This window comes from Schistocerca gregaria, chromosome 3 (genome assembly GCF_023897955.1).
Source record: "Schistocerca gregaria isolate iqSchGreg1 chromosome 3, iqSchGreg1.2, whole genome shotgun sequence".
Taxonomy (NCBI): Eukaryota; Metazoa; Arthropoda; class Insecta; order Orthoptera; family Acrididae; genus Schistocerca; species Schistocerca gregaria.
Genome location: NC_064922.1, coordinates 714,577,963 through 714,591,536, shown reverse-complemented (window position 1 = coordinate 714,591,536; position 13,574 = coordinate 714,577,963). Strand labels below are relative to the sequence as shown.

General features: G+C 40.4%; 1 protein-coding gene across 1 annotated transcript in view; it reads left to right on the top strand.

Annotated features, from left to right (window-relative positions):
- LOC126354056 (serine/threonine-protein kinase Nek8) overlaps window positions 1-13,574 on the top strand; it is a 305,150-nt gene that overhangs the window by 152,387 nt on the left and 139,189 nt on the right. The window contains exons 13-14 of the mRNA XM_050003414.1: window positions 233-350; window positions 6,924-7,051. Coding sequence (XP_049859371.1) covers window positions 233-350; window positions 6,924-7,051 — 246 coding nt within the window. The remainder of the gene's footprint in view (window positions 1-232; window positions 351-6,923; window positions 7,052-13,574) is intronic.

Below are 13,574 nucleotides of genomic sequence, written 5' to 3'. Positions count from 1 at the left end.
CCACCAGAAGAAACTCTCTGCTTGGGATCCACCTCTGATACAGACTCTGATACAGACTACTTGACTTCATAGTAGTTTGCGGAATATAGACGTAGCTCTCAAAGTTAACACTCTTTTAACATGAACTATACATGATTTCATATTTAGTGTGTCTTAAATGACATATTCCATTATTTAATTTTCTTGTTTCTGTCATGTTTTAGGCAGTTTATTTTTTTTATTTATTTTCTAGAGCTTGTTGTTTACACGTGGGGTGAAGGAAAGAAAGGACAACTTGGCCATGGTGATACAGAGCTGTGGAAGTCACAGCCAGAACCAGTTGAAGCTCTTAAAGGAAAATCCGTACACAGGTATGTGAATGTTTTTGTGAACTCTCAGAACTTATTTTTGACAAAACTGTTTATGCTGAAAATATGTTACTTGTAACTGTCATATTCATTTTCAGGTGTCACAAGTATGATTTCCTCTGCCTCTCATGATCCTATCTTCCTTATATGAGAAAAAGCATATCTCCTGACCTTTGAATGTAAACACATGCTTTTGTTACAGTACCATTTCTACAGTGTCATTTCATCCATGTTGTTGTTGTTGTGGTCTTCAGTCCTGAGACTGGTTTCATGCAGCTCTCCATGCTACTCTATCCTGTGCAAGCTTCCTCTTCTCTCAGTACCTACTGCAACCTACATCCTTCTGAATCTGCTTAGTGTATTCATCTCTTGGTCTCCCTCTAGAATTTTTACCCTCCACACTGCCCTCCAATACTAAATTGGTGATCCCTTGATGCCTCAGAACATGTCCTACCAACCGGTCCCATCTTCTAGTCAAGTTGTGCCACAAACTTCTCTTCTCCCCAATTCTATTCAATACTTCCTCATTAGTTATGTGATCTACCCATTTAATATTCAACATTCTTCTGTAGCACCACATTTCAAAAGCTTCTATTCTCTTCTTGTCCAAACTATTTATCATCCATGTTTCACTTCCATACATGGCTACACTCCATACAAATACTTTCAGAAAGGAGTTCCTGACACTTAAATATATACTCGATGTTAACAAATTTCTCTTCTTCAGAAACGCTTTCCTTGCCATTGCCAGGCTACATTTTATATCCTCTCTACTTTGACCATCATCAGTTATTTTGCTCCCCAAATAGCAAAACTCCTTTACTACTTTAAGTGTCTCATTTCCTAATCTAATTCCCGCAGCATCACCCGACTTAATTCGACTACATTCCATTATCCTCGTTTTGCTTTTGTTGATGTTCATCTTATATCCTCCTTTCAAGACATTATCCATTCCATTCAACTGCTCTTCCAAGTCCTTTGCTGCCTCTGACAGAATTCCAATATCATTGGCGAACCTCAAAGTTTTTATTTCTTTTCCATGGATTTTAATACCTACTCTGAATTTTTCTTTTGTTTCCTTCACTGCTTGCTCAATATACTGATTGAATAACGTCAGGGAGAGGCTACAAGCCTGTCTCACTCCCTTCCCAACCACTGCTTCTTGCCCCTCGACTCTTATAACTGCCATCTGGTTTCTGCACAAATTGTAAATAGCCTTTCACTCCCTGTATTTTACCCCTGCCACCTTTAGAATTTGAAAGAGAGTATTCCAGACAACATTATCAAAAGCTTTCTCTACGTCTGCAAATGCTAGAAACATAGATTTTCCTTTCCTTAATCTTTCTTCTAAGATAAGTCGTAAGGTCAGTATTGCCTCATGTGTTCCAGTGTTTCTACAGAATCCAAACTGATCTTCCCTGAGGTCGGCTTCTACTAGTTTTTCCATTCGTCTGTAAAGATTTCGTGTTAGTATTTTGCAGCTGTGGCTTATTAAACTGATTGTTCGGTAATTTTCACATCTGTCAACACCTGCTTTCTTTGGGATTGGAATTATTATATTCTTCTTGAAGTCTGAGGGTATTTCGCCTGTTTCATACATCTTGCTCACCAGATGGTAGAGTTTTGTATTAGGTATTTGGTTATTATTCTAGTGTATATGAAGCTCTGGCATGTACTGTTGCATTGAAAAAATCTTAAAATTCTTTGCTAAGCACTTCACTACATATTTAACCAAGTAATTTTTATATCACACTCACTTTTCCGTCCAATTTTTCATGGGAAGAGAGGGCACAGTTTTGGCAGTTCTACCAGGAGCACATGAGCTTCTCCCTGTGGTCCTGACTGGATTGGGAACTGAAACTGAAATTTAGCTTTTGTAGAGAATCCTCTAATTGATGACACATCCTAGCAAGTTTCAGTGTTCATGTTGTTTCCTGCACTTCAAAGCTCAGTACATAAGCTTCTGCTAACAACATATAACTAGGGTCAGAAGTTATGGAAGGGAATTATCCAAAGCTGCCTGCAGAGTGGAGTCTCTCACTCTGTGGTGGATTGGAAGTAGGCCAGATTTAAACACACAAGTCCATCAGTGATGCTAAAATAGCTCATATGGTGCAATGAGCTTAACAAGCAAGTGTCCAAACTCAACCTTACCCTACATGGTTCAGGTGATAGCTGAACAGGAATGCAGCTGGTTCACTGCAAAAATATTAAGTATCAGTATTACCAAGACTCGTGTATACAGTTTCAAACAAACAGAAAAGACCTGGTAGCACCAGAATCAGAGAGTCATGGCCCTACAGTAAATTAAAAATAGTGTGTAAACTTTCTTGGTGTAAGACTTGATAACAAGTTAAAATTGAGCCAACACATAAATAAACTAATCAATAAACTCAATTCAGTACATTTTGCTGTCAGAAATATCAGCATTATAGCCTAAAGACAAGTATGTTGGTTTATTTTGTATTTTTCGTTCTCTGCTTTCTAAGTGAGTCATCTTCCAGGGGCAGTGCACTTGAAGTAAATGACGTATTTATGCAGAAGCAATCTAAGCATCAATAATATTGCCCCACAGAGATCTTGTTAATGATCTTGGAATTTTACACTTTCTCCCCAGTAAATTTGGTACTTGATAGTATTTATTACTAGTGATAAAAATCTACTTCAGTTTCACTGTGATTTGCACAGTGAGTTACAAAAAAAGACAAAAAATTATTTTCAAGTAAACTTTGTCACTTTCTCTAGAGTTCCAAGTAAAGTTATACTCTCTCATTCAATCTCCCATCTGACATGTATGAAGAACATTGAAAATTAAAAACATATCAGTACCTCTTTAGCCACTTCTTCCACATATTATTTGGCTGTCTTGATCAAGAATTTAAATTCCTGTTTTTCTACATGGCCTATAGCAATGTTGGCTGCAAATCTACATTGCAAGTACAGATGTACTGCAGATATGCCTCTTAGTTACAAATCTTGATAACTACTTTATTTGCGAAACAGCAATGTAAATCAGTAAATGTTAAGCCATATTTGACACAATGACACAGCTTTTTGTGAAAGTGCTGTGCTCTTTTTTAATGAATGTCGACATACTTCTCAAAATAATTTTTTTTTCTAAGCCCTTTAGTCTTGTTTGTAATATCTCTAATTATATTGTTAAAGATTTTGGCTGCACAGCAAGATTTTGTACTGTGGACAGCCCATCTCTGACTCATATGGGGTGAGGGCTGTGAAATAACAAGCAAGTAAAAAAGAAGTCCGTCTGCAATGCTCCGAAGATGGTTGAATGATTCACAGCCAACATATCTGCATCCCGTAAAGTTTGGTTACAGGTGAATTCTCTTAATTTTATGGAACAATTAACATGCTGTGGAAACAGGATTCTCATGTATTTAGAAATTTTATGTCATCAACAAATTTGAAGTTTTTGTCATTTGTTTTCAAGGGGATGTGGTGGTATTGATTTTTGCACCACATTTATGTTAATGGATACTTCACTGTATCTCTGTGTTTTCAGGGGTAATGGTTTGGCTGAGCACTAAATTGTGTTGACAGTTTGTAATCAATTTATTTAAAATACTCTTAATTCCTTTCATGTCTATCTTACTTTAAAATAATGTAGCTTAGCGGTACTTTGTTAAACCTTCACAAGTACTTTTAGCAAAGAAGTGTTTAATGATATACAACACAGATGATACAAAGTAGTATTCAATTTGTTTCATTATATAATCTGGAATGTAACTGAAATCACGGGAAAATTCTTTTAGGGTCAATTACATAAAATGGTTGATCACAGATTAGCACAAAAATGAATTATAATCAAACTGAACTCTGAAATCTGCACTGTGCTAACATTACTCTCAGATTATTTTGGTGTGAAGTGGGATCAACTATGACTAGCAAAATTTCACAGATTGAGTCAAAACTCACATACTGTTGAAACTGGAAATAACTTTTTCAATATGTAAAGCTAGGTTAAGGAGAACACTGTCAATAATTAGTGCAGATAGTAAATACTGCCGTAAGAGCACATGCAGATGACTCCTAATTGATGTAAAAAAAGTTTAAAGGCATTTCATAGGCACTTAGTGGCAGAGTGAGAAAAGGAATTTTCAACTGATTACAGTGAACAGTCTCATATATGGAGTTTGAAATGACAGCAGTAAATAATGACTGAATCTCTCTTACAACAACCAGTATCTATACAGTTTCTATTAAATTTTTAACTACCAAATGTGTGCTTAAATTGCTAAGACACCGGAAATAACTTTTTCAGTCTGTAAAGCTAGCTTAAGGAGAACATTGGCACTGTCAGCAATTAGTGCAAACAGTAAATACAGCCATAAGAGCACACCTAGATGGAGAGAAACAGTAAGCATGTACCCTGTATTTCAATAGTGAACACCTAGTCATTGGCTGTTTCCTAAAAAGACGTGTCTCAGTTGCTCAGTGGTTACATGCTAGACTATGATACTGAAGGGTTGGGGCTGAAATGCAGCTCACAGTTAACATTTCTTTCACTTACCACCTCTTTTATGTTTGGCAATGTTCACTAATGTGCAAATGCCAAGTAGCATTGTGGTTTGGCAACAAAAGTTAAACTATTGGTTGCTACACATCTGTGTGGGTAACTATATTCACTGATTTGAAGAAGACAATGGCACACCACCTCAAAAATGACTATGCCCAGTAAATCATTGTGGTGGTCAAACCAAGATCAATGCAATCACAATGACTCTAATGTCTGGCTGCAAATGGTCCAGAAAATAATGTTCCTGTGACACCTTCATCTTATTATGAGCCTTCAATGGCTCCAAAACTAGTTAAAGGAGTAATAAATTGTACTAAGTTTAAAAAGTGGCTGACTGCATCTCAAACATAAATAAACCACAGATTTAAAACATTCACAATGGGTATAATGATATTTTGACATTACTATTTATCCTGCTACTATTTATAATATTTTGACTGACCTTATCTTAAGATGTCTCCACTGGACTTGGTAACTAGAAAGAAGGATGATTTCCATTTCCACCTGTGACTGTACTGTATGGTGGCCTGAAATGGTGAGCTTCAAAACTGACACAGTGTGTGTGTTTTGAGTTGTATATGTTATAATGTTTTCAAGGGATGATTTTCTGTCACGAAGTTCTCCAATGGAGACATTTATCAAGAAAGCAAGATGTACCCTGAACTTTAATCCCTTGTGCTAGAGTCAGGAGTTTCTCAAATTTATTGATACGTGAACTGCAGTTTTAATTACAAAATAAGTATACAGGGACTGTTTTAATAATGATCCTTTATGAAAGTTTGTAATTGTATTCTGGGCCATGACTAAGTTTCGGCTACTATTTACCAGTAGTAGTGGTATAACAATTCAAGTGTCCTTAAGTACCTCTCCCTGGCAGCACAAATGTTCAACCAGTCTTACAAAGTGGTGTATGCTAAAATGTGCTTCTAAGAGAAAAATGAGCCATAAGCCTAGCTAAACTTGATCCAATTGTACCCCAAGGAATTTTACACACTGCATTTCATTTAAAAGAGGACCATAAATCACTAATTATGGTGCTACCAGGTCTTTTCTGTTTATTTAGAACTGTATACATGAGTCTTTTTAATACTTATACTTACACTATTTGCAGTGAACCAGTTGCATTCCTTTTCAGCTATCATCTGAGCCATGTAGGGTAAGACTGAGTTTGGACACTTGTTTATTATGCTTGTTTTACTAGCAAATAGTTTTTGAACTGTCCCAGTTTTTTATTTAGGTTTTTATGTTACTTTTCAGGAGTTTCTAATCTTTCATTTATTATTATTATGACTATTAGTTTGTTCTGACTATGGCTGTGGGAGAAACTGCTCTCTGGCACTTGCAAACTTCTCATTCACGTTATGTACTGCTACTAATTTTTTTTCTTTTGAATACCTTGCATCACAGTTTTGATTTAAAAAGTTATCTGAAGATGAAGTACCTAGACAACAGATATTTACCTTCACAAGTTGCATGAATCTCTCCTACTTTTCCTCCCATTCCTTTCTTTTCCTCACACTGCTACACAGTAACAACACTTTAATATGGAAGTTTGTCTTTTGGTACAGGTATAGTAATTTTTCTTAAATTTTATGCAAAGTTGTTCATCTCTATTGATTCATTTTTATTTCACCTGTATTTTTATCATTTTAAAAGGTCAGTTTATTAATTTAGTTTTACATATACTAGTATTAATAAAACAAATACTGTGAAAAGGATAGTTGCTACTCACCCTGTAGCGGAGATGTTGAGTTGCAGATACCACAACAAAGATACTGTCAGAAAGTGAGCTATCAGCCAACAAGGCTTTTATCAGAAATAGACAAAAAACACACACACATGTGTGCGCAAACACAACTCACACACACATGACCACAATCTCTGGCTGCTGAGGCCAGACTCAATCTGAGTAGCAACTATCCTTTTAATAATATTGTTACATTCCATTCTGTATTTTCCTGAGTTTCAATAAAGGAGAGATAAGTATGTAAACAAATTTCATACTTAGGTACTGCAGATGATCTTGAACACTTTCATTACAGAGTTGGAGCAGGAGATGGCTACAGTGTATTTGTAAGTGACTCTGGAATGCTAATGACCTGTGGAGATGGCACATTTGGTTGTTTGGGTCATGGTGACTGGAATAATTGCTTGCGACCAAAGCTTGTTGGTATGTAGTATAATCCATATGTAATTTCAGTAGAAAACTCTGATGGTTACATCTCACTGAACATGTTGGCAAGCACTGTCATGTATTGCAGGATGGCTGTGTTCAGATCTGCTACTTGTAACTCTAAAAAATCCCAGTTATCTACTACAGCTGTGCATATTTCTCAACCAAATGATTCAGAGATAATTCTTTTCTATCATTAATAATGTAGGAAAAGACATGCCAAGTTGCAGACAGGCACAATTAAAAGACACAGCCTTCATCAGTAAAAGAGGGATAACACACCATTTGCAGACACACAAGCAAGGAAACCTCATCCACACACAGCTGTCAGTTCCAGCATCTTGGTCAGCATTCCGCCTCGAGATGCTGGAATTGGCAGTTGGCGTGCAGTGCTTGCTTGTGTCTGTGAATGATGTGTGCATCTCTCTTTTACTGATAGAGGCTGTGGCTGAAAGCTTTGTGTAAGTGTCTTTCAATTGTGCCTGTCTGCAACTTGACATGTCTTCTTTATGGTAAGTATCATTCTGTCTTTTCCAACACTGTTGATATTCCTATCTGAAGTTTCCATTGTTTGATTGATACATTTGTAGGAACAGACAGCATTTTTTTGGTTATATGTGATTCAGCCAGAACAATATGTAACTTTTCTTATAAACACTGCCACATGAACAAGACTGCCCAAAGGTACCCATGGAGTGAACATACAGTAAAGACTTCAGCAACACACACTTCCTTAGAAAGTATGAAAGAGAGGATATATATTTTTATCAAAAGGAATATTCATTCAAGAAAACTATAAAATAAAGATATAGAACTGCTGACAAGTACTTATCTTGTGGTGGTGAAATTTCCATTCTAGAACTAACAGCCCTATCGTCAGGGAGGAGGAAGAGGTAGGTTGGAGAAGGTTGAAAAGGAAATGCCTACCAACACTCCATCCCCAACATGAGAAGGACCAAACTATTGTGGGGGCAAAGGGAAATTAAGATCTGTACTAACTGTGACTAACGTCTCTGACACCTCTCACCCCTTTTCATCTTTTTCTCTCCTTGTTCACACAACTGAAGAGACCCAGTCATTTTGGAGTCACTGTTACCTGCCCTTATTTTGTAAGCTTCACTAACCCACCCATCTCTCCTCCCTAAGGAAGGAATTGTCAGTTCCAAAAGCTAGGGTAGTGTATTTTCTATTCCGTCTGTTGATTGTGCTGAAATGTTGTCTCCTGACGGTAAGTATGGTCAGTAACTCTGTCTCATAATTTAACTGTATATACACATTTCCAGAGAGCCAACTATGAATGTCAGAGGTGAAAAATGTGGTAATGTGCATAACACACTGCTGGTCATTAAAAACACTACAAAGATGGCATGGAAGATGTGTGAAATTGGCATGATGTGATACATGCCTTGATATGCAAATGATTTGTGTGCAGAACACTCACACAAAACAGGTATTATTAACGTCATATACTTTTCATGTATAAGGATATGTTACACATCAGTTTTCACATTCATAAATTCCATTTGAATGGTGGTTGTCTGTGAGGAGATTGTGTTATGCCTTATGTAACAAGGAGAAATGTTTGCCAACGTTAGAATTTGAAAGTAACAGGATCATGGTGGGTCAAGACTGTGCTTTATTGTTCCACAAAATTGCTGATTGAGTTGGTCAGGATCCCTCACTGTCATGCAAAAATGGAATTGATGGGTTCAGGAGTATCATACTCAACACCATGCAGGGTCTCAACAGCCTCATGCATCTAGCAACTGAGAGGACAGGCTAGCTGTTTGCTTGGCTCTTCAGGATTGTACAGTCATATTATATAACTTGAGTAAGTAAATAGGTTTGTCTTCAGCAAGAACAGCATCCATGTGAAAAGTGTGACTATATGTGGAACACCACAGGCTATCAGAATGGCAATCTCTTCACACAGCAGCAGAGAGAGGTACCCTGATAGAGGTGTGCCCAATGGCAATACTGGATGCAGGAATGACACCATGTCATCATTTCAGGTGCGTCCCAGTTCTGTGTAGAGCCTCAACGTAGACAGTACCTTTATGTGGAGGCTTCAAGGTACTATATTATAGCCATGCCAAGTTATCAACAGTGGGAATTGTAGCGTCTGAATAGCAAAAACCAATTGAGGCCAGAAGACAAGCTAGAACATCAGTTGAGCATGTAATCAAGAGTTCAAATGAGAAGAGATTTCCCTAAAAATGCAAATGTCTAAGTGACCAAATTTACACAAGTAAAGCTGCTAAGCTAGTAAATGCATAACTAACTTGAGTCAGTGGCTGCCTTAACTTGGCACCTAAGGAACAAGTGGCTGTCTATAGAACACATGACATGCGTGCCCCGTGTTGACAGCCATTGTATCCAGTTCGCTGGCTGCTGACATCATTGGTTGCACATCCTCTATTGCCATGGCATTATTGGCAGGTGTGGATACCAAATCCATCTCCTCTTTAGTGGGCACATGAGGGCAAAAGAGCCCAGGTCTACGTCTTAAATGTCTGAGGAGGGAAGAGGGGGAAACTAAAAGCACAGCCATCAGTTCAAAATGTAGAAACTGTTCTTTGTCATGTTCAAGGGACTGCAGAGATGACATTGGATGGAGTAGTTCAAGCTCTGTTGGTTACTTCATCTGCAGTGTGGAAGAGGAATATGATGTGATCTTGATCATTATCAGGGTGCAGCGGTCCTGTTGCCTCGTATTTGAGGAAAATGGGGGGAGGGGGGGGGGGAGGTGGGGGAGGGATGTTATCCATACAAAGTGATGACCCTGAAGGTGGCTTCTGAAGTGGTGGCAAACTATAGTCCTGTAATGGCCATAATTGATTTCTTTGCCTCATGCACCTATTGACCCTAACTGTGACCTCAAATAGGTGGCAAGCCCTGTTCTGGACTATCACCCCTGCTGTCCATCCCATTTGACATCAATACATGTGGACCCAAATCAACACACCCTTTCAGAAATGTGGCATACAATGGGACTGATGGTGGTGAAGGGGGGGGGGGGGGGGTAGGGCACAAACATTAAATAACCTATAGGGCTGTTGTCCATGCAGGAGCTATGCTGGACTGTGCCCAATTACCATGATGGTGGGTATGTGGCTAAGAAGTGTGACAGAGCCTCATCTGCTGGCATAGTTTGCAGTGCCTTTCTAATTTTGGTCTTACAAAACTGGACCAGCTGCTCTGCCATGCCAGATACCATTGTGACTACAAAAGGCCTGAAATTCTGACATCGTTAACTGGGAGCCATTGTCAGAGACCAAGGTGACTGGTACATCATCTATGGCAAAAATAGTTGTGAGCACCCTGTGCTGGTGAGCATCCATGCTGTATAGGGGAAGTTTGACAGGCATCCACCAGTATCAACCACATCTCCCTAAGAAAGGGACTGGCAAAGTCCTCTTGTACTCCATTCTATAGGTAAGCTGCTTGAGACCACAACAAAAACTTCTGGAGAGGATTGGCTTGACTCTGTGGACAGGTATGACACTGCCTCTCTGCACATGAAATGGGTGCTTATTGCCGGCCAATACACATGCTACTGAGCTAACACTTTCATGTGAGACACTCCCAGTGAGAAGAATGCAACAAGTGAAGGATGCATGAGTGGAGTTAGAGAAATACTACTGTTCTCCATTGTAAGCAACATTACTCCCTGATCTACATTGAGCTGGTCTTTTTATTGAAATAAGATAAAAAATTAGGATGGGCATCCTTAGGAGGATGCACATACCATCCTGAACAAACTACTGCAGCAATGCTGCACAACACTGGGTTGTGACTTGTGGAGACCACTGCTTCCTTGGTGATGATTAAACACAAAATAAACTATAAAGCCTCATTTTTTGATCCATGAGCAACCTGGACAACACATCACCAGTCACATGTGTGTGGTGGGCCAAAATTGGATATCATAAAAATAATTGGTAATAAATAGCACCCAATGCTGCAATCCTTGAGAGGGCTTGTTAGAGAAGCCAGACGTATGGGTCAACAACGATACCAAACATTTATAATTCATTACGAAGTGAAATTTTGAGCCAGATAGGAAAATGTGAAACTTCTTTAACATCATAAACTATGGCCAGTGCCTCTTCCCTGTTTGGGATTAATTCTTTCGGGCAGCTGAGAGGGTCTTAGATGCAAAAGCAATCAGGAGGGTCTTAGATGCAAAAGCAATCAGCTGTTCTGACCTGTTCACATTTGGGTGGGGCAGTATGGCACTGATCCCATACTGTAATGCATCAGCAGCCTGTGTTAGGCTTGTCTTGAGACAAAATACACTCCTGGAAATGGAAAAAAGAACACATTGACACCGGTGTGTCAGACCCACCATACTTGCTCCGGACACTGCGAGAGGGCTGTACAAGCAATGATCACACGCACGGCACAGCGGACACACCAGGAACCGTGGTGTTGGCCGTCGAATGGCGCTAGCTGCGCAGCATTTGTGCACCACCGCCGTCAGTGTCAGCCAGTTTGCCGTGGCATACGGAGCTCCATTGCAGTCTTTAACACTGGTAGCATGCCGCGACAGCGTGGACGTGAACCGTATGTGCAGTTGACGGACTTTGAGCGAGGGCGTATAGTGGGCATGCGGGAGGCCGGGTGGACATACCGCCGAATTGCTCAACACGTGGGGTGTGAGGTCTCCACAGTACATCGATGTTGTCGCCAGTGGTCGGCGGAAGGTGCACGTGCCCGTCGACCTGGGACCGGACCGCAGCGATGCACGGATGCACGGATGCACGCCAAGACCGTAGGATCCTACGCAGTGCCGTAGGGGACCGCACCGCCACTTCCCAGCAAATTAGGGACACTGTTGCTCCTGGGGTATCGGCGAGGACCATTCGCAACCGTCTCCATGAAGCTGGGCTACGGTCCCGCACACCGTTAGGCCGTCTTCCGCTCGAGCCCCAACATCGTGCAGCCCGCCTCCAGTGGTGTCGCGACAGACGTGAATGGAGGGACGAATGGAGACGTGTCGTCTTCAGTGATGAGAGTCGCTTCTGCCTTGGTGCCAATGATGGTCGTATGCGTGTTTGGCGCCATGCAGGTGAGCGCCACAATCAGGACTGCATATGAACGAGGCACACAGGGCCAACACCCGGCATCATGGTGTGGGGAGCGATCTCCTACACTGGCCATACACCTCTGGTGATCGTCGAGGGGACACTGAATAGTGCACGGTACATCCAAACCGTCATCGAACCCATTGTTCTACCATTCCTAGACCGGCAAGGGAACTTGCTGTTCCAACAGGACAATGTACGTCCGCATGTATCCTGTGCCACCCAGCGTGCTGTAGAAGGTGTAAGTCAACTACCCTGGCCAGCAAGATCTCCGGATCTGTCCCCCATTGAGCATGTTTGGGACTGGATGAAGTGTCGTCTCACGCGGTCTGCATGTCCAGCACGAACGCTGGTCCAACTGAGGTGCCAGGTGGAAATGGCATGGCAAGCCGTTCCACAGGACTACATCTAGCATCTCTACGATCGTCTCCATGGGAGAATAGCAGCCTGCATTGCTGTGAAAGGTGGATATACACTGTACTAGTGCCGACATTGTGCATGCTCTGTTGCCTGTGTCTATGTGCCTGTGGTTCTGTCAGTGTGATCATGTGATGTATCTGACCCCAGGAATGTGTCAATAAAGTTTTCCCTTCCTGGGACAATGAATTCACAGTGTTTTTATTTCAATTTCCAGGAGTGTAGTAAGGGGCGATCTGAAAACAAAGTTTTAACTGGCTAAAATCATGCTGAAAAATGTCGGGCCAAACAAATTTTACACCTTTCTTACAAATCTGATTGAGAGGTTGTTAGACCTCTGATGCATCTAGTATGAATTTGTTGTAACTGTCTAATTCAGCTTTAAATACCTCTCTCACACCAAATGTCAAGTATTGCAAAACTTGGGGGGGGGGGGGGGGGGGAGGCTTAAGCTGAATATTTGTCAAGAAATCTCCTGATTTACCCAGTGTTGGCTCAAACAACTGTTTATGGAGCTGCAAAAGCAACTCTAGGCCATGAAAAGGAATGACTGGAGACACTAAATAATTGTGATCAATAATTTAGAAATCATGATATAAAAGTATCCAGCCCAAAAATATTTAATACCAAGGTGGAATTGGATACACATTTTTATGTTTTGGCACTTCAAGTGATTGATCTCTAAACAGCATGTGTTGGTGGGTATAGGAGATCACTGTTTGGAAACTTCTTGTGACCTATTGATCCCCAGATAAATAGCCACAATCAAGCTGCAGCCCCAATATTGAGCTGAAACTCAACAGATCATCCCAAAATAAACAATTGCAACTCAAGCCCATGAGCCATCTGCCAGATGTGAGCTTGATGTGGAAAACATATAAATAGAAAACTGGTCAACATTGCGAACAGGACACTGCATAGCACAAATGGTAGCAATATGGCCACTGTGGCTGCAATTGTACCAACATTTATTTAAATGCAGACATTTCCACCACTTATGTTAGATGAGGAAACTG